Below are 18,640 nucleotides of genomic sequence, written 5' to 3' on the forward strand. Positions count from 1 at the left end.
CTAGTTACAAAACCTGTTGCTGATTTTTTTTATTTTTTTAATGTAATGCTTTTATTCACAGGGAAGCGAAATGAAACGTTTAACCAGTTTCAAGCAGTTTAATCAACTTTTTTTTTTTAAATCCAGAAATTAGACTGAAGTGTTTCAGAGTAGAAAAAGTTACAAAAAAAGCTAAACTTTACCTCCCCCCCCCCCCCCCCAAACTTACAAAACCCTATCGGACAAGTTAACAAAACAGGACTTTCCAAAATAAATGATAAAAACAACTATGTTGTCATAATATAATCAATTATAAATAGGGGATGAACCAAATAAGAATTTACAGTAAACCAATTCATAGGGGAAGACACACAAGACAATATCCCCAAACACTGTGTGTTCAATAAATACTATAGTTAACAGTATAAATAACTTTACACATTCTATAGGTGGAAGCTTAACATAGCTGTGGTACAAATGTTAATAGCTTGAGGTCGAGATAATTTTCAAGAAAAAAGACTAATGTGGAGATAAGCATAAGATGGAATATAATAACATTAAGGCCATAAAGAGTTTCCCCAAACCACTGGGGAATAAAAAAAAGGATTTACAGCCATTTTCAGAAAGCACATTAAAGTTTAATCCCAAAACGTTACGAGGACAGAAGTAAGATGAATCTTAACCTGAACTGAATATTCTTTATATCCGTTCTCTGCATAGTACCTGAACCAAGTGCACTGTTAGTAACAAACAGGAAGATCCACACCTTGTGTGTGTGTGGGGGGGGGGGGATAATATCTGCATCTTAATTTAAAAATATCCAGGCAAAGAAATACCGTATTGCAACAAACTACTGAAAAATTTGAATACTGAGGATTATTACTACTTTTATGTCGAATTAAAAATTCTTGTCTCTCTCATCAGGCACTTGTAAAGTCCATTACCTAAAGGTCAATTATCTTACAATTACCAGTCTTCATCACCTCAGAAGTCAGTGATCTTCTTCTGAAGGTATTTGAGTATAGAGTCCATGCCCTGTGGAGATCCCCAGACCCGCTTTAGCGCCTCACACTCTCTCTCGTTCGCCTGCTCCAGCGCAGCACGGTTAATGCTCCGTACCAGGGCTTTAGACTCCCGCAGAACCTACAGGGTTGCCGCGGCGATGGCAGCATTGTAAAAATAAAGTAAAATGAAATATGAAAAGAAGAAGGGGAAAAAAATTAAAAACAGAAAAAAGGCTCATGGATGAGGATGCACAAAGATTACAAACAAACAAACCAGTAATACTGAAAATCCCTAATAAAGGTTACTGAGAATGTATTATTCGGCAGGTCAGACTACTATCCTTTCAGGTAGGTGGGATCTGAAGTGACTTGTTTTTAAGGATGTTGTGTTTGATCTTGTATGAAATGCAATGTAAAAGAAAAAAATATGAAGTTGAGACCAAATGTATGAATGTTTTTTTATGCCATTAAAAAAAAAGAAGTACATTTTAAACTGAAACACAATTTTAAATGAACGGAGATGACTTACAACTGAACTACAAGAGACTAGCTCCCTAATACGAGCCATGACCTCCTGAGTGAAGGTTCCAGGCCAGAGCACCTGGGACACCAGGCCTTTGGCACACGCCTCCTGTGCTGTCAGCTTTCTCCCGCTCAGCAACATCTCACTGGCCTACAGGGGACACACGGCGCCATTAAGCTGTCTTAATATGAACCAGCTTTAAAAAACAACAACAAACAAACAAAACACATGGAGAAATGCTTACCAGAGGTTGATTCTTAAAAATTATACTTTAATGGGGTTTTTTTTTTTTTTTAATGTAACTATTCTACCATACTGGGAGGTAAAATAAATGACGATTTTAAGTGTAATTTTGAGACAAACTATTTCCTACAGGGGGCATCAGTGAGTGAGAAGTGTCCAGGCATTAAAACTCCACTAAAACTTTCATCGTAAACCACATTTTCCTCATGAACCCTGTCCAATCAATTTCTAAATGTTTTTAATGCATCACCCCCCTTTTTAAAACCTGAGTCACATGATTCTCTACATGACTGGATTGTTTTTTCCAGGTATGTTGCGTCTACATGCTACAGGGTACTGGATAATGTGCTAGTGATGTACTGACTGAAGCAACTCCCATGATGTGAGGGAACGTGACTGATGCGCAGGCGTCGGGCGTCTGGCCGAAGGTGGTGTAAGGTGTTTGGAACCAGGCCTTCTCATTGGCCCAGATCACATCACATAGAGGCAAAATGGAGGCTCCGAGGCCAACAGCAGGTCCATTCACGGCCACAACGATCGGCTTCTTGAACTGGATGAACGTGTTCACAAATGTCCTGAAGATTAAAAAAAATCATCATCCTTCACTCCTCTTTTCTCATCCTTCACTCCATTATTCGTCCTTCACGTCTCACTCCTTTACTCATCCATCACTCCTCACACTCATCTGAAATCCTAGGGAGAGTCAGGCAGCACACACAAAAAAAACCCCCAAAAAAACGTTGCATAAAGCTAAAACCCTGCAGGTGGACAACAGCTATAAAAACAGGCATAAGACCTCTGCTACAACAAGATGTTCAAAAACAGAGATAGTGCAGCCCCCTGGGGTGAGGACAGTTTAGGTTGAGGAGGACTTTCTAAAGGATTACAGCTGTACAGCTGACCGCTGTGCCATTGACTGCTGTGCTGTAAACATCCTGTAAACATCTGTCAATCAGAAAGGTGTTGGACTTACAAAGGGAAACCAAACATTACCACCATTTGCAGTTTGAGGAGGACAGTGTGTCAGTACACACACACAGATGGATTTTCTCTTCCCCACCTCGTCTATTTTCCACCTCTTCAAGGTTTTCATCATCACCATTGATGACATTCTGCTGCTGTGTGAGCTATGTGAACTGCGCCCCTCTCCTCCACAGTCATACTCATTTGTTACTTTTTCCAAGCAAGCTCTAAATTAATGCACCATCAACTAGAAATTGGGAATTCTAGAGTCAAGTGGTAAATTTAACTCTAAGAGTCTCTAAACATTATTGCTGTAGCGATGCTAAGCGACTGTTGATATGAATGGCAAACACAAAAAATTATGGTTTACACACATTAAAATGTAACCTCTATAACCAAACCTTTACAGTGTACTCAGTGGGCCTCAACATTTGTGTGAAATCAGAAAGCGTTTTTGTAAACAGGTTAAATAGGATGGCTTTATATCTCAGAACACAGAGCACTTATGCACTTCCCCAGTGTAGAAAAAGTGTATTATATTTGTTCATTTATTCAATTCATTTAAAATATAACTATGTTACACCTCTGCACACCAACCCTAACCCAAATACCTACAGACCCCAACACCTATGGACCCCAACCCCTCTGTACCCAAACACCTCGGTGCCCCAACCCCTCTACCCAAACAATTCAGTGCCCTATCCCAAACACCTCTGCATACCACCCCTAACCCAAACGCCTATGAACCCAAACATTTCTGTACCAAGTTATGCTGGAATCCTGTTCGGCTTACCTTATGGTTTCTGCCATCTTGATGCTTTCCCTCTTGCGGTCATCTGTGAGTCGTCTGATGAAGTAGATGAAATCTAGTCCAAAGCAGAACACACTGCCCACTGCACTCAAAAGGACCAGCTTACTGTCATCCGCTGAGGCTGTTGCCATGGCGCTCTGAACCTCCTTCATCACCTGCAGCATACATACACAGCACACTAACCAAACACTCAGCTTACAAACTCCACTACTAACCAAACTCCATTACTGCTAGGAAAACACATGATAAAACTCATCTGCTACCATCAATATGGTCAAAAACGTGAACTATATTTTTGAATCATGTCCTTCTGGTAAATTTAAAAAACATTACTAATATGCATCAGGAGAGTGTAGCATGTTTTGACTCACATCAGGGTTTAGTGAATTGTTTTCAGACGTTTTGGTGGAAAACAGAATGTGTGTGAAACCGTCCTGTTTCTTCACAACAATGTCTCTATAGCGATAAGCGCTCTCCGTCTGGCGAACGCTGAACCGCAGACGTTTGTCGAAGGCAGAACGTTCCTCAATCCTCCGTTTCCCGATGGCACCCGTCACACTCAAGGTGGGCACCACCCCTGCCAGAACACTCTGCAGACGGGCCGCCCCATTGGCTGACGAGGCCTCCAGAACTGTGGCAGCACCTTGATAAACCGCAAGAAATTCAGTCTGAATGTTACAAATGCCATGCTGATCTTAAATACCGCACTCTTCCTCCTATGAATACCTAACTTCATTTTATATTCTCATCATAACTGCACTGCCCTGAAAGTTCAAACCTACAGGTTTGGCAACTGCACATTCCAACAATCTCTGTGGCTTGTTGAGGCATACCATTATTGCTAAAAAATGTCAGTCATATCAAAACTTGAATTATGAATTATGAAATACACTGACAAAAAAACTATATAATTTTTTTTTTTCCTGTTGTAGCTAAACATCTGATTTTCATATTTTAGAGAAATGTTTGATGTAAACGCTGTTGTGTTTTCATCATAACTCCAGTTCTAATGCGTACCCTTCCCGTTGAGTGTGTGCACAGCAGCAGGTGTGATGGGGACCTGCGGTGCTGGCAGGGTGTTCTGTGTCCGTGGTCGCGTGCCCATGCGTGCCCGCTCCTGTCCTGGCCCCAGAACCAGCCCCACGGGTTTCTCCTGGACAGCCACCTCTGGGGGCACAGTGTCCGCCTCCTGCCCACCCTGCTCCAGGCTGTGGGCCGCCTCGCTGGGGGACTCCTCCGAGTCAGCACGGCTGTTCATTGGGCTTTTTGGCACGAGGATTTTGATCCCAGACTTGGCTAGGTCCATACTGCAACGCAGAGCACCAACAGCAGGGGTGGGGGCAGGGATGGGGACAGGGCCAGGGCCGGAGTCAGTAACGCTGCCCGCCGAGTCACTGCTGCTGTTGTAGGCTACACTTCCAGAGCACCGCAAGCTCTGATTGGTCAGAAAAGGCTGCTGCTGTGTGTCTGCCTTGGCCTCCACCACCCTGTTATCCAGGGCGCTCTGTGGTGGGTGGAGCAGTTTTGCAGCGCTGTTCATGGGCGTACTCGGGGTGGCTGGAGAAGTCCTCCCCAGGCTGGAGCTCAGGCTGCTGTTATGTGGTGGAGGCCTGTTCATCTGCTTGCGTGCGTTGTTACTGGACCCAGGGCCCGTGCTTGGGGACCTGCGTGTGGAACGTAAACAGGTGCCCTCTCTCTGCCTGCCGCTGTGCTGGCTGTTGAAGTCACTGATGAACTCTACACAGCTGGCCAGATTTCCCTCCGGCTCCCACGTGTCACCCTCAAAACCATAGCCTCTCCACCGCACCAAGTACTCCGTTTTTCCTTTCTTGTTCTTACGTTTGCCAACAATTCCCTCAACCTAGAAAAGAAGAGGAAGAGATGACAGTTTAGTTTAACCTGGAGCTCCTGGATGCATTACACAGTACAGATGTAAACACCCTGAAATTAAATCTCAAGGTCACAGTGAGAGGAGCAGGACACCAAACGCCCCAAAATGCTTAAACTAATAATGCACAAAACAGCTGCACTTCAGCAGTATGCCAATACTAACAAACACGCCACAAATACTTCCTAAAGTCTTCATTAAGAAGGACCTTCTAAACGGACCGACTTTATGTCTCTGTTGAATGACAAATGAATTATGAATTCTGACTGGAGGACAAAAAAGATTGTGACAGGTTCATTTTTGTTGACAGGACCAAACAAACAGTCCCAGAATTAGAATATATAATTTATGTCTGTTCACTTGGTTTATGTCCACAAGATAAGGCTGACAGCTGCTCTTTGGTTATCATAACATAATGTACACTTAAAAGATTGGATTACAAATTTTGTATAAACTATTATGAAAACTTGTACTTCATTGTGTGAATGTCACATACAAGCAAGGTTAATGTACAGGCATGGCTGTATGTAATTTCTTTATTTACATGCCCTCTGAATACATTCAAATTTCCTTATAGGCAAGTTCTGTTTGTATGCTTATGTCTGATCTCTTCGCATTGACTGTTCACATCTCATATCTGTAATCACTGACTGACTGAATAGGACAGATTTCCAAACGCAACAAAAGTGTATGACCCCATGCAAGCAACAACAACAAAGTCATATTTGCAAGCCAACCTGTTAATAAAAGTGAAAATCAATGCAACATCGCTACAAGTTTCTGACTACAATTAGGTTGGGAGTTTGGCTAACAGTGCCACAGCTGTTGAAGGTTCAAAAAGCCAAAAGGTATAGGTGCTGCCATCTGCCGCGCTTTAGCAGCTAATGTTCTGTGCAGATGTGTGAGGAACCAGCTGCGATGAGATGTTAGAGTTTGGACAATAATATGAGAGATTAGAAAATCTGGACCATAATCTACCCATATAGAGAGGGGGAAAAAAAGATAATTTGAAAGTTTTCACTGGAGTCACACTGGGATTGTTCAGTCTAGGACTATATATGAAAATGACAAATATGCTTAGAAAGAAATGTATTCAGTGGATTTATATTGACATTTGTTCATAGTGGACCTCAAAATACTTTGACATACATCTACAGACTAACTTAAAAAGATTATATTTAAATCAGGCTGAGTTAAGAGTTTGGGGGGGGGGGGGGGGGGGGTTAACGCTAAATGCTCAATTTCACATTATTTCCAACATCTTTAGGGCTGTATTGTGAGGGGGAAGACAGAGAGGCAGGGCTGGGTGATGAATAGACTTATTATATAATAATAATAATAATAATAATAATAATAATAATAATAATAATAATTTCAGTGTTGACTCAGGGAACGGGAAGCCTCTGTAACTGTACAAACAGGGCTGCGATATGCTCACTTGAATATTGTTCAGTTTGGTCAGGAAAAAACCCGTGTCACAAAGTCAGTTTGTACCTGGTACTGTAATGTGGTCTACTTCACTTTTATGACTTGTCAATAATTCAGGTATTAATATAATAATCAAATCAATCAAACTGAAATCGAGTTATATCCTGTCCGCATTGTTCTGGCTCGGCTGGGAAACTCCTGCAGGGATGAGAAGTTCGGGAGCCTTGTGAACGCTGCTTTGTGTGCGCCTCAGGACGGACAGGAGCAAAACCGCAACTACACGAAATCTAGCAGCTTTCCCCCGACAGCCCAAAGTTTCACGTTAAGGTCTCACGTTCTTCTGTTCAAAACCTAGTTTTTCATTTATGAAACGATAGTGAGATGGTGAGATAAACCACGTAAGGGAAAGGGAAGGTTGGTGCGCAGCGCGCTCTGTTAGCTCTGTTAGCTCAGCTAGCCGTCCTGTAAGGCCCGGACACTTCCAGCCGGACACTACCGACAAGCACACATAATGCTGGATATTAACATGGCATTAACGGACACGGTAACTGTTATTTCACCGATAATCACCTCGTAGAGCTCCTCCGCGGCCATCGCGGCCTGGTAGTGCTCGATGCTGTAGTCCGACCGTTGGGCTTTTCTTCCCTCCTCACTCCTCTGCCTCCTCCTGGCGCGTGCGACCTCGGCTAGACACGCGACAATGATCTTAATATCACGCTGCACTGCGCGAGTAACACCGCTCCAGTTTATTAACGGCAAACTCGAAATACTGCTCCGAAACTTCCGAAGTAACGCGGTGTCGACTCAGTGATTCAGAGTCGGTATTAACGTGAGCCGGGCACGTGATCGTGACGCGAGCGTGCATGGCGGACTCGAGCCAAAACACTGCTGGACATCCAGCAGTCAGAACCGACGTCCTGCTAGCTGCCTGCAACACTGATGGAAAATACGTCACTTCAGTTAGTTAGATTATTTTTTAAATGTTGTCACTGCTAAACCTGTGGGGTTTTTTTTTTTTGCACTAGCACCCTTGTACCACCTTTTGCATTCATGTAAGGACAGATGGGATTCAGCTGTAAGAAGTATATGCACGTGCAAGTTATGGGGCCACAAGACAGTAGAATGGGTGTTAGGAAGCAGTTTACCTGAGCCCAAGTTGTATATACAAGACCGTAGCTAAACAGAAAATGGCCAAACTACTGCTTCTATGCTCACAAATGTTGTTTTCACAGCCCATTGCTGGTTTAATTACAGAGAAAAAAAAAGACTGGGAAGGGAATTCCCTTAAGATGTGTTGATGGGAACATTGTACCGGTCCATGTAAAATGCTACTGATTTCATGAGATGAATAAGCCCATTACAGGGAATTTGAGCCTGCAGGCATGTTGAGTTGAGTTATCTGGATCCCTATTGACCCTGACATGGTAGAAAACATTGTTAGCTATAGTTTCACTCATTTATTATTAATACAAATCTCCAGCCAAAGCAAACAATTTCATTTAACAGAACATTTTCACACACAAAAAAGTGCACAATTTTCATAGGATAAAATGTCCCAAAAGCATAATTTCACTTGACAGACAAGCAGACAAATGAGTTTAACTGAGAATGAAACTAAAACCATTGTTCCCCATTGTAGGTGCGGTATATCATGGTGGGCAGCCATCTTGTGAACCAGTGGCCATGTGCAACCAGTAGTCCTGGTTCTTGAAGCAAACAAGATTGTAGAAGTTCTCCCCTCCCTTGAGGAATCCATGCTCTGCAGCTCCCCAAGAGACCGGGCTGTCCGCAAAGCCGTGCACAGTGAGGGAAACCCAGTCTGTGAAGCCAGGCTCAGCCAAACACCGTCTGGATGATCAGGGAGGTGGTTTCCAGTGTCATTAGTTCCATAAACTAAGACTCAGTCTACAGAATGTTGCTTCATTCTTACCTCAGCTCTTGTAGCAGAGCATAGACGTCTTCAGGAGGGATGAAACCAGTGACTGTGCACAGCAGGACTTTGTTAACTGTAGCGCAGGGCTCTGGACACACGTATGTGGACAGGAAGCTAGAAGCCGAGTTATTGCTGCAGTGACACAAACGCATACTCTTCAGCCCACAAGACACAAGGGCTACAATGAAGACATGATTCTGGAGACTACTCACCAGCGGATGTTCAAGTTGACGGAGCCTAGCCACTCCAGGAACTGCACTGGGGTGCATGAGTGTGCGTTTCCCCGCAGATCTGAAGGGTGCAGCGAGGGACGCGGGATGTCCGTCAGGCTCCGGCTTATGACAGTGGGTCTACACTCCTCATACGTGTGCTGAGACAAAAGAGCCTGCAGCTCTCCATCTTCTTCTGCTCCTGAACATGAGAGAATGTTCAGTCAATGAGAAGAACTCTCAATGTGGATGTAAATCAATATGCTGAATAAATAATTTTAATGTGAACAAAATGAATTTCAGTGGCATTTTGTGTCACACTGGTATCCAGAGCTCTGCTATCATGCTAGCTAATCTAGCTAAGAGCCCAAGTGTTAGTCCAGTGGGTTTCAGACACAGCTAACGTGTGAACATTTCATAGTACATAGTTAGCCATTTAATAATTACACCCGTGGCCTTGCTAATGGCAGCTCTTATAAATCCTAGATTGCATAACTGTCACAAACATCTCACATCACAAACCAGGAAGTAAGAATGCTAACCTACCCATCTCCATTAACTACTTGCCTAATTCTGTGATAAATGGGAGAACAAGCAATCAGTCTTAGCAGGCAACAAGGGGCTTATTGCTAGCTTCACTTCTAAAGATTTTAGTGTGTACCACTAACCTAGCTAGATACCTAGCTACTGCACAGATGCACTATGACCCCAAACACATTCACATTTCAACACTGTGACTGGGTCACCTCTTCAAGGCTGGCTCAGTATGTTGTGAATAGACCTAAAAACTCCATTAGGCAAGGGATCATTTAGGTTTTTGGAATAGAATACAGTCAGTCAGGACTGTGACTCATTTAATATTAGAGTTTATGCTACACCCCTTGTGGCAGTACGGTAAGCTTTTCAAACATGGCTCTAACACTGCTGCAACTAACCTGGTGGGCATCTGGTCAAAAGGAAGTCGCTTTTCAGCGGCACTCTTTCTTTCAAACTTAGCAACACTTGCTGGAATCGCTTTGTACCAGGGACCAAAGATTTATCTGTCAGGTCCACCGTCACAACTGCAAGAGGAGACATAGTACACAGTTCATAAGGCACCGAATTACCATATTTAGATTTGACATGGTAACATACAATTATTGAACTACTTAAATAGTACCATTTTTACAGATAATAGCATTTGCCAGATCTCATGCCCTAAAGGTATTCACCATATCTCATGTCTTTTCTGTGCTTGTACTCTGATGGCTTCCCCTCTAAGCCAAGCTGCTGGTACGTGTCCTTATCTAGTGACAAGACTAAATGTCCTTGAGAGACAAAAAAAAAAAAAAAAAAGAACAAAGCTTTATGAATTACTTAAAATTATTTAACTGTAACACGGTCACAATACATCTTTGACTACTTCAGTAAAAAAAATGTCAAAATGAACACAATTGTGATATGCATTCTTCCATTATTTAAAGGCCAAGAAAAAATGGCTATAGCCATTATAGCCAACATATTGACAAGCAAAAATGTAAAAACCTCCTTCCCTTAATCTTTAACTAATGAAACATTTAAACTCTTTTCTTTTTGAGAAGGGTATCTGGAGTCATTTTACTGATAGTGTGAAAGCACACTATTACTAAAATGTTAGTCTGGGTTTCAAGTACTATTTCCACAACTATAAGAGGACACACGATACTTACCACTGGACAAAAGTGCCACAACATTGTCTTCATCAATGCGAGTTTTGTAGGACAGTGCATAAAACCCACCTGTGGAAACAGAATGGGAAACCAATTTAGGAAGTTACCCGAACGAAGCACGTCAGGTAGTGATGGCACCACCCATCCAACTCTCTGCTCCTACCTTTCTTAACTGTGTCAAGAAATTTTGCATCCAGGAACTTATAAACTGGTAGATCCCGGACCAGGAAATATGATTTGAAATGACTGATCACATTTGCTATATCAGCAGGCAGGACTCCACATTCCGGTATCAATACAGAAATCTACAAAGCAGGTGAAAATTAGAAAGCATTAATGGACAATTTGAAACCTGAAAATGTATCAATGACCGCAATGAATACGTCAGGTACAAAATTTACACAAACCATGAAGGACAACAGCACCTCTAAACAAACTGGTCTCACAGAAGCAAATAAAACAAGGCATGATGGAAGGATCAGAGGACTGAGCGACTCCTGTACGTACAGCGTTTACTGGGAGAAAAGGAGGAATACATTTAAAAAAAACCTATGATCAGCTACAATCCTGCTGGACAAGGAAATATAAACATTTATCCAGTATCTGCATTTCATTCCAAGGTCATTCCATGCCAACTCACCTAAACCTCCCAGTTAATGCCATGGATTTTCTTGAAAATAAAATCTGCAAAAACATATGTTCAAAATCCTACAGCTCTACTCCAAACACGTTTGTAGTTATTAATTTTTGAAGTTTGGCCCAATGAGCTAAATTTAATCTGTGTGTGTAATCTAAGATTCACCAGTTAGCAATTTTTCACTGAATTGAAATTTGTACTAAACATCCAAGAAACCATCCAGAAAAGTTATCCAAGGATTATTTAACATGTATTTACATTTGTTAGTGAATGTTTGACTGTACATTTCCCCCTAATCAAACCAACAGCAACTATAATGCTTAGACTACACCAATGTCACCAATGTAATATTTGATATAGTTCATATTAAGTGTTTAGGCTCTCTTAAGTAGCAATTCTTGATTTTGCAGTTCCTTTTCTAATTTTATTCCTAAATAATGCTATGCATCACAATACATAATTTAGAACATGGTACACCTATGTCAAAATAACAGCAGTCTACTTTTTTTAAAAAAACACAAGTGGTCCAAGATCATTCCACTACGCAGAATATAGGATTTCATTACAGTTTTAGACACTGTAACTCCAAAATGCGACTAGCACCTACTCTTCTCTTGCTGTGGTCTGTGAAGAATATCTGCAACCCACATCATTCTCCTGGGATACAAAACGTACAAGCTTTCATTTCATTCCCAGGCATGTTCTCGAAGATGTCTTCAACTTTTAACTGTTCCCCTCAAAGTGGAAAACGTTCTTTACTGGACTTCATCTATTTTTGAGTCATGCCAGACCTTATTCCTTGTTTTATATCTGAAGATTTATTTGATTTCAAGATTTCTTTGGTTGTGTAGATTTATCAGAAAGGCAGTAACGTAATGCAATGTAAGGAATGAAAACACCCCAGCCAGGAAACAAAGTAAAACGTTATAGAGGTGTTACTGGTACCGCAGATACCGTGTACGAATAGATGTTACTGGTACAGCATGTATGAATGAATGAATGAATGATGTATGAATAGATAACGCAGTTGTTATTGCTCTGTCCTCCCAGGAGTTTCCAGACATACCAATGCCCTGTTTTCGACATTTCTTAAACTCGCTAAAGTCAAGTGCATGTCCTTCATGGGAAACGTTAGAAAAATGCCTCCATTCTGAAAATGTAATAGAAGCAGTTAAGTTACGCCAAACGGGCCTGGACGCGTCCCCGTTATGTGAAGGACCACACGGCCGAGTTAGCACTCAGCAGTAAACTCACCTTGTAGTTGAAACTGTGCTTACACACGTGTGTTTCATGACGGGATGCTTCATTCATGAAGCTGGACTTCTCGCATACTAAAAGGCTTCTCGCACACTTCTCCAAGTGTGACGACATTGGACTGCCAACTGAGTAGATATGTAATTATCTGCCTTACAAAGACTAAATGGAAATTTATTTTCTCGGGCAAACAACTATTTCGAGCTCTAGTTCTTTTTCTCCTTGTTATATAGCGTTTGATATATGAACAAAGGATGATATAGCACCACCTACAGCACTGGAGGCGAATATTTTTTTCCCTAGGAGGAACACAGAAGGTATGTCCATATGTACATTAAAACTCAGTTACTTTACTGGAGTAGCAGTGCGTTGAAAGTATATTATGTATTTCTATTGTTGCCATTGTAGTGTCTGTTGTTGGCTAGAGGATGATGGCCCCTCCACATTCCTATGCCAGAGACATTGTTGTACACTTCAGTTCTGCTTTCAACACAGTTGTGCTGAAATTATGAAACTAAGACAGACACAGTCAGATATCACGCAGACAATCGTTATCAAAAAGGCTCATCAGCAAATGTCCTTTCTGAAGAAGTTGAAGAAACCCAGCATCTGCCCGCCACTGTCCAAAGAAGCTTAACCTCTTCCATACTGTTTGCACTTGTGTAGCATGTTGTCTGTTGCACTGTTGTTTTTATGTTGCACCATGGTCCTGGAGGAACATTGCCTCGGTTTTGTTGTGTACTTGTATATAGCTGAAATGACAATAAAACCTCTTGAACTTGAACTTGAATGGTGTGGTTAAGCTCCGCCTCCTCATACTCCAAGGCCAGACTGTGCAGGTGAAAGGCTGACTGCGCAGGTGAAAGGCTGACTGCGCAGGTGAAAGGCTGACTGCGCAGGTGATATGCTGACTGCGCAGGTGAATGGTTGACTGCGCAGGTGATAGGCTGACTGTGCAGGTGAAAGGTTGACAGTGCAGGTGAAAGGTTGACTGTACAAGTTAAAGGCTGACTGTGCTGGTGAAAGGTTGACTGCTCAGGTGAATGGCTGACTGCACAGGTGATAGGCTGACTGTGCAGGTGATAGGCTGACTGTGCAGGTGAAAGGTTGACTGTGCTGGTGAAAGGTTGACTGTGCTGGTGAAAGGTTGACTGCTCAGGTGAATGGCTGACTGCACAGGTGAATGGCTGACTGCACAGGTGATAGGCTGACTGTGCAGGTGAAAGGTTGACTGTGCAGGTGAAAGGTTGACTGTGCTGGTGAATGGCTGACTGCACAGGTGAATGGCTGACTGTGCAGGTGATAGGCTGACTGTGCAGGTGAAAGGTTGACTGTGCTGGTGAAAGGTTGACTGTGCTGGTGAAAGTTTGACTGTGCAGGTGAAAGGTTGACTGTTCAGGTGAAAGGTTGACTGTTCAGGTGAAAGGCTGCATGGTCAGCAGCAGCTCTCCAATAGCTGCCCATCAAGGCATGATGAGATAATTACCTGAAATAACTACCTTGGATTACACACACACCTGAGGAATTAACTGTTCCAGAAACTCCCTTCTAGTACTTGGCAATGCTGCAATGAAACCAGAACCTAACCAGGTTTCTCCCAACCGCTCTCACCGATCTCAACAAACTACCAATAACAAATAAATTGAATTAACCTTCCTTTAATGTGTAGTTTTGTATGTAATCTCAGTATTTGAATTGCACCTATCATATTGTATTGTTTGCAGTTCTGCATTTGTATATTTGATCATTGCACATTATGTTATCAAATATTAGATTATTTCTGTTTCTGTCAGAAAATAGACTCATAAAATCAGGGTTCTGTCATAAGTTATACAGATTTTTGTCTGGTTTGTTTTGTTTTAAGGCTCTTTCAATTATGCCTTCTGGGCCATCACTGGTCTGGGAGACACAGAAGTACTTTGGGGGAAAGCACACACACAAAACCCCTCTCATCTTTGATTTTGCTTTGTTCTGAGCATACATGCCATCTGTGATGTACATGTGAGAGAGGTCAGCCAGAGCCAAAGACAGCGCAAGGAACGCAGTGATTGGGAGAAACAGGTGCTGACGCTAACAGCTGAATCTAAGAATGGAGAGAGCTGCAGTCAGGGAAAGAACTGGATACAATACAACGTCTATAAATAGCAAGATGGGGTCTGAGTCACTATGCAAGGCATTTAGCTGATATTCTTACAGCGGAAAGCCTGTGACGTTTCCACTGTACTTGTCTGCCCAAAATTGGATAGTGAAGATTGAAAAGGTAATAGGTGTTTTAATATTAAATCGTTATTATTTAACATATGAGATAGATGTATACGTGTGTGTGTGTGTACCAGTTGGCCGATGTATGATGGATCCATGACACAGGGGATCTGTTTCTGTTCCTGCTGATGTCAACGAAGAAGAGATGAGGGTATCAGAGCAGCCAGGTTGTGCTATAAAAACCAGGACAGGCAGGCACAGAGCATAAACCATTGGAATATACCTCAATATTTTTCAGCGTAGTTGGAGAAAATTAAATGGGAGTTTTTGACATTAAAAGAACTCTCCAGATGCATGGAAAGACACAAGAGGACACGGATCAGATTAGAGAAATTTCCTGAAGCACACTCATTCACTGAAGATCAGAAGACAAGACAATGTGGTGGACCATCTAGACCTGCTGGAACACGCTGTCTTAAGCACAGGAGGGGAAGAAGTGACCTCTGTCTAGGCTCACTGCATTTATTTCACTAATGTTTCTCAACTCTCTCCTCGTGGTCACCACCGACCTGGCGGCTAGGCTGCTGGGCAATGCACTATTTCGACGGCATTTTCATTTGCTGCTATCAGCAATGGTCCTGTTCGGACCCCTCCTGAACTTGGGGGTGTCCCAGTATAGTGTTTTTGCAAGGAGGAGCCATTTTCTGTACAGGTGAGCTTTACACATAACTAAAGAAATCTTAACTCACTTTAGAACAACTTTGATTTTATTTTAATTATAAGAGACATGGTGATTAGTGAACTATACAAAAATATTTTCAAGAACTTATCACAACACATTAAAAGAGTAAGTTGTTTATAAAACTTTTTTTTTTTTAAGCTCACATGTAAGACAGCTGTGTTGTATTGTCATTTGACATATCTAGACTGTTTCGGTGTTACTGGTTGGCAGGGTTACCCCAAGCCTAAATTTGTTTATATTTTGCCTTGGTACTTGCTAACTTTCTGTTATGAGCTATAGCTGGCTAGCCAACATTCAAACTTTCATTGTTAATGACAAAGCAATTTTGCTTTCAGTAGTTTTTAAATTTTATTTTGTATACACATACGTAAAAATGTCATATGTTCTTATGTGACTCAACGTGCCACTTGAAACAACAGAATTTAAATGAACTGACACGAAGGTTAATATTTGTTCCAAATCCAGTCGTTGCAAACCTTTGTTCAAACCACTGATTTCTAATAAAGAACTTAGAGGCTTAAACTCTTTACAAGCTTCCGAGACACATGAACGATGGTAAAGTGAAACGCAGTTATGTCCGGACCCGCAGGCTGTTTCTGCGCTCGGGCTGGGGTTGGACCTGCGTCTGCGCGGGCTCCTTCGTCTTCCTCCTGTCCTACTCCGTGCGCCGCTCCCTTCCGCTGGCTGTGCGCCACCTGTCGCGGCTCGCGGTGGCGGGAGCCATGTGGCTGGCCTTCCGCGAGGGCCTGAGCGTGCTGGAGAACGCCACGGGCAGCTGCTACGAGCCCCTCAGCGGCCCCCCGGAGCTCTGGCCGGGCTCGAGCGCAGCAGCTCAGCCTCTACTGCTCTTACGGGAAGGAGAGACGAAGGCGGTGTGCGTCAGCGCGGGCATGCAGTGGCGGGGCTACGAGGTCTCCGAGGACACGTTCCTGCTCTGTCTGTGCTGTCTGCTGCTGGCTGAGGAGACGGCCGTGTTTGGGCCCTATCTGACACTAGGGGGCGCCTCAGGGGGCCCCCTGCGCATTCTCTTCCTCTTCTGTGTCCTGCTGCTGAGTCTCTGGTTGTTTCTGCTTTTCTGTCTACTTGCTTATTTCCCACAGTTCCCAACCCAGCTGCTAGGGGGCGCTCTAGGCTGCCTTAGCTGGAGGGCAACCTACCATGGTTGGTACCAGTGTGGACCAAGCTGGTACTGCCCCGGAAGGCCTGGAGTTGGACTACTCACAACATAGGGCGCAAGAAGAGTTTTCAACAGCGATGGGAATTTTGGCAAAATTGCTCAGTTGTAACAAAACTGGAATAAGAAAAATATTTGATTTGTTTAGTATCAAACTACCTCTGAAATATTTCTGAACTTTGATTTAAAAATTGAATCTGACCTTTTAGTGCAGCCAATTAAATGATCTCTGAGAGGGCTTAAAAGGGGGGCCAAAATAATGTATAACATTATGACACAGACACACACACACAGTATCTAGTGTTATTCATTGGCATTTTTTTTTCTCTCTCTCTCTCTCTCTCTCTCTCTCTCTCTCTCTCACTGCAAATGTTTTAGGCACCAAATAAATTATAATCTATTCATGGACAGTGTTTAAAAGTGTTTATTCACATATAAAACATTATGCAGAAGAATGAATCCACATAAGAGAAAGGGCCAGTAGTTTTAGTACTGGAAACTACACATGCTTTATCATGCTGGCCCTTTATTGCCATCTATCAGTATAAAACAAACACAGTTAAACAGGCATCTACCCACTGAATGGACAGCACAGGGGATCTAGTTCTGTGCAGGGAAAAAGCTTGAAAGATTTTTTTCATAAGCAAATTATATATTTCGATGATAAATAGGTCAATGCAAATTTCACTTGTTTACAATTACAGAAATCCTACTGTTCTCATGGCATGTGCTGATATGAACAAGGTAAAAGTGTGTTTTAAGGGCTGTCGATATACAACTTAAACCCTGTTAACTCTGGCACAGATTACTCCCCGAAGCTCCGGCCAGCGGATTAGCCGACTCCTTAGCTTCATGCAAGGGTTGCCTTGCCTTTTATAGTAGATAACTTTTGGATACAACACCTTGGAAACAACTATAACTAAACTTTCACAAAGGAATGTGGCCGATATGAACCCTTTGGTGTAATAGAGAATACTAATAGAATAATAAGAGAATGATGACAAATGCATAATGTGCAATTTGTGTTGTGCTAATGTGTTACTTGCCTGTTTTACTGTTAAACAGTGATAAGTGTGTCAAAACATTAAATAAAACATGAGACGTGAACTTCTGCTTTGTTAGTCCACCAGTCATCACTGTATTAGACCTGTTTTTAAAAGAACGTTTCAGTTTCGGTGAGATGTGAGGACAGGATCCAGGAATGACGCTGGCTGACTGTCTGGCGTCTGGTGCATCTCACACCCTTTCACACAGACAACCTGTGTCAGATCAAAGTTCCTCCTGTTTCAGTTACTAATGATATTCACCTCTGTCTGCCTCTAAACTGACTCACCGGTGTCTTAGTGAATGCCTCAGTAATATTAAAGCATGACCAGTAACTTTCGCTTAAATGAACAATTAAATGAACATAAATCCTTGTATGACATGCAGCTGTTAAAATGCTTACCAGTCAGTGGTTTCAGCCTCTCTCTCTCTCTCCACTGGATTCCTGCCCTTTACAGAGGCCAGGCACTTTTGTCTTTAAAGCATTACATAGGCAACCACTATCACACATCACTCACTTCCTCCCTCTGCCCACACTGCTGCTACTTCTGGGAGGTCTTTCACTCGGCTACTATTGGCTGATTGTGGATGGTTCTTCAGAACATCAGGTGTGCTCTCGCTCTCTTATCTTGTCATGTCAACATTAAACAGTCTGACTGTGTACATTTTGGTTTTATTTTTCAGTGTTGTTTTTCTTTTATAAGTTTGAACAGTGCTGACCAGTTTATGTGCTCTAAAAAGTGACAAACACTTACTTCCTTCTTCAACTGTTCTCATATCAGAATACATTTGTTTACATGCATCTTGTTCACAATATTTTACATAAAATATCTGCAAAATTTTAAATCGATCGTGATAATTCCTTCCTACCTTAGGACTGGATTATGGTCACGACCCAGGAAAGAGGCAGCATTTCTT

At 42.4% G+C, this 18,640-nt stretch overlaps 3 protein-coding genes across 3 annotated transcripts; 1 reads left to right on the forward strand and 2 right to left on the reverse strand.

Moving 5' to 3' along the window:
• Positions 1-78: 78 nt before the first annotated feature.
• On the reverse strand, positions 79-7,690 carry cdyl (chromodomain protein, Y-like). The gene is made up of 7 exons (XM_027022293.3): positions 7,410-7,690; positions 4,541-5,384; positions 3,895-4,166; positions 3,506-3,678; positions 2,114-2,324; positions 1,513-1,656; positions 79-1,122 (listed from the first exon to the last, which is right to left on the reverse strand). Exons 1-7 carry the CDS (start codon positions 7,431-7,433, stop codon positions 964-966), a joined length of 1,827 nt encoding a protein of 608 aa, XP_026878094.2. The 5' UTR covers positions 7,434-7,690; the 3' UTR covers positions 79-963.
• A 591-nt stretch (positions 7,691-8,281) lies between these two features.
• On the reverse strand, positions 8,282-12,779 carry rpp40 (ribonuclease P/MRP 40 subunit). The gene is made up of 8 exons (XM_027022294.3): positions 12,561-12,779; positions 10,833-10,974; positions 10,670-10,738; positions 10,193-10,288; positions 9,917-10,042; positions 8,985-9,183; positions 8,770-8,904; positions 8,282-8,687 (listed from the first exon to the last, which is right to left on the reverse strand). Exons 1-8 carry the CDS (start codon positions 12,675-12,677, stop codon positions 8,489-8,491), a joined length of 1,083 nt encoding a protein of 360 aa, XP_026878095.1. The 5' UTR covers positions 12,678-12,779; the 3' UTR covers positions 8,282-8,488.
• A 2,178-nt stretch (positions 12,780-14,957) lies between these two features.
• On the forward strand, positions 14,958-18,107 carry fitm1l (fat storage inducing transmembrane protein 1, like). The gene is made up of 2 exons (XM_027022287.3): positions 14,958-15,474; positions 16,094-18,107. The coding sequence occupies exons 1-2, from the start codon at positions 15,296-15,298 to the stop codon at positions 16,731-16,733; spliced, it is 819 nt and encodes a 272-aa protein (XP_026878088.1). The 5' UTR covers positions 14,958-15,295; the 3' UTR covers positions 16,734-18,107.
• The last annotated feature ends 533 nt before the right edge of the window (positions 18,108-18,640 follow it).

Source organism: Electrophorus electricus, chromosome 11, assembly GCF_041902795.1.
Source record: "Electrophorus electricus isolate QZ-2024a chromosome 11, ASM4190279v1, whole genome shotgun sequence".
Taxonomy (NCBI): domain Eukaryota; kingdom Metazoa; phylum Chordata; class Actinopteri; order Gymnotiformes; family Gymnotidae; genus Electrophorus; species Electrophorus electricus.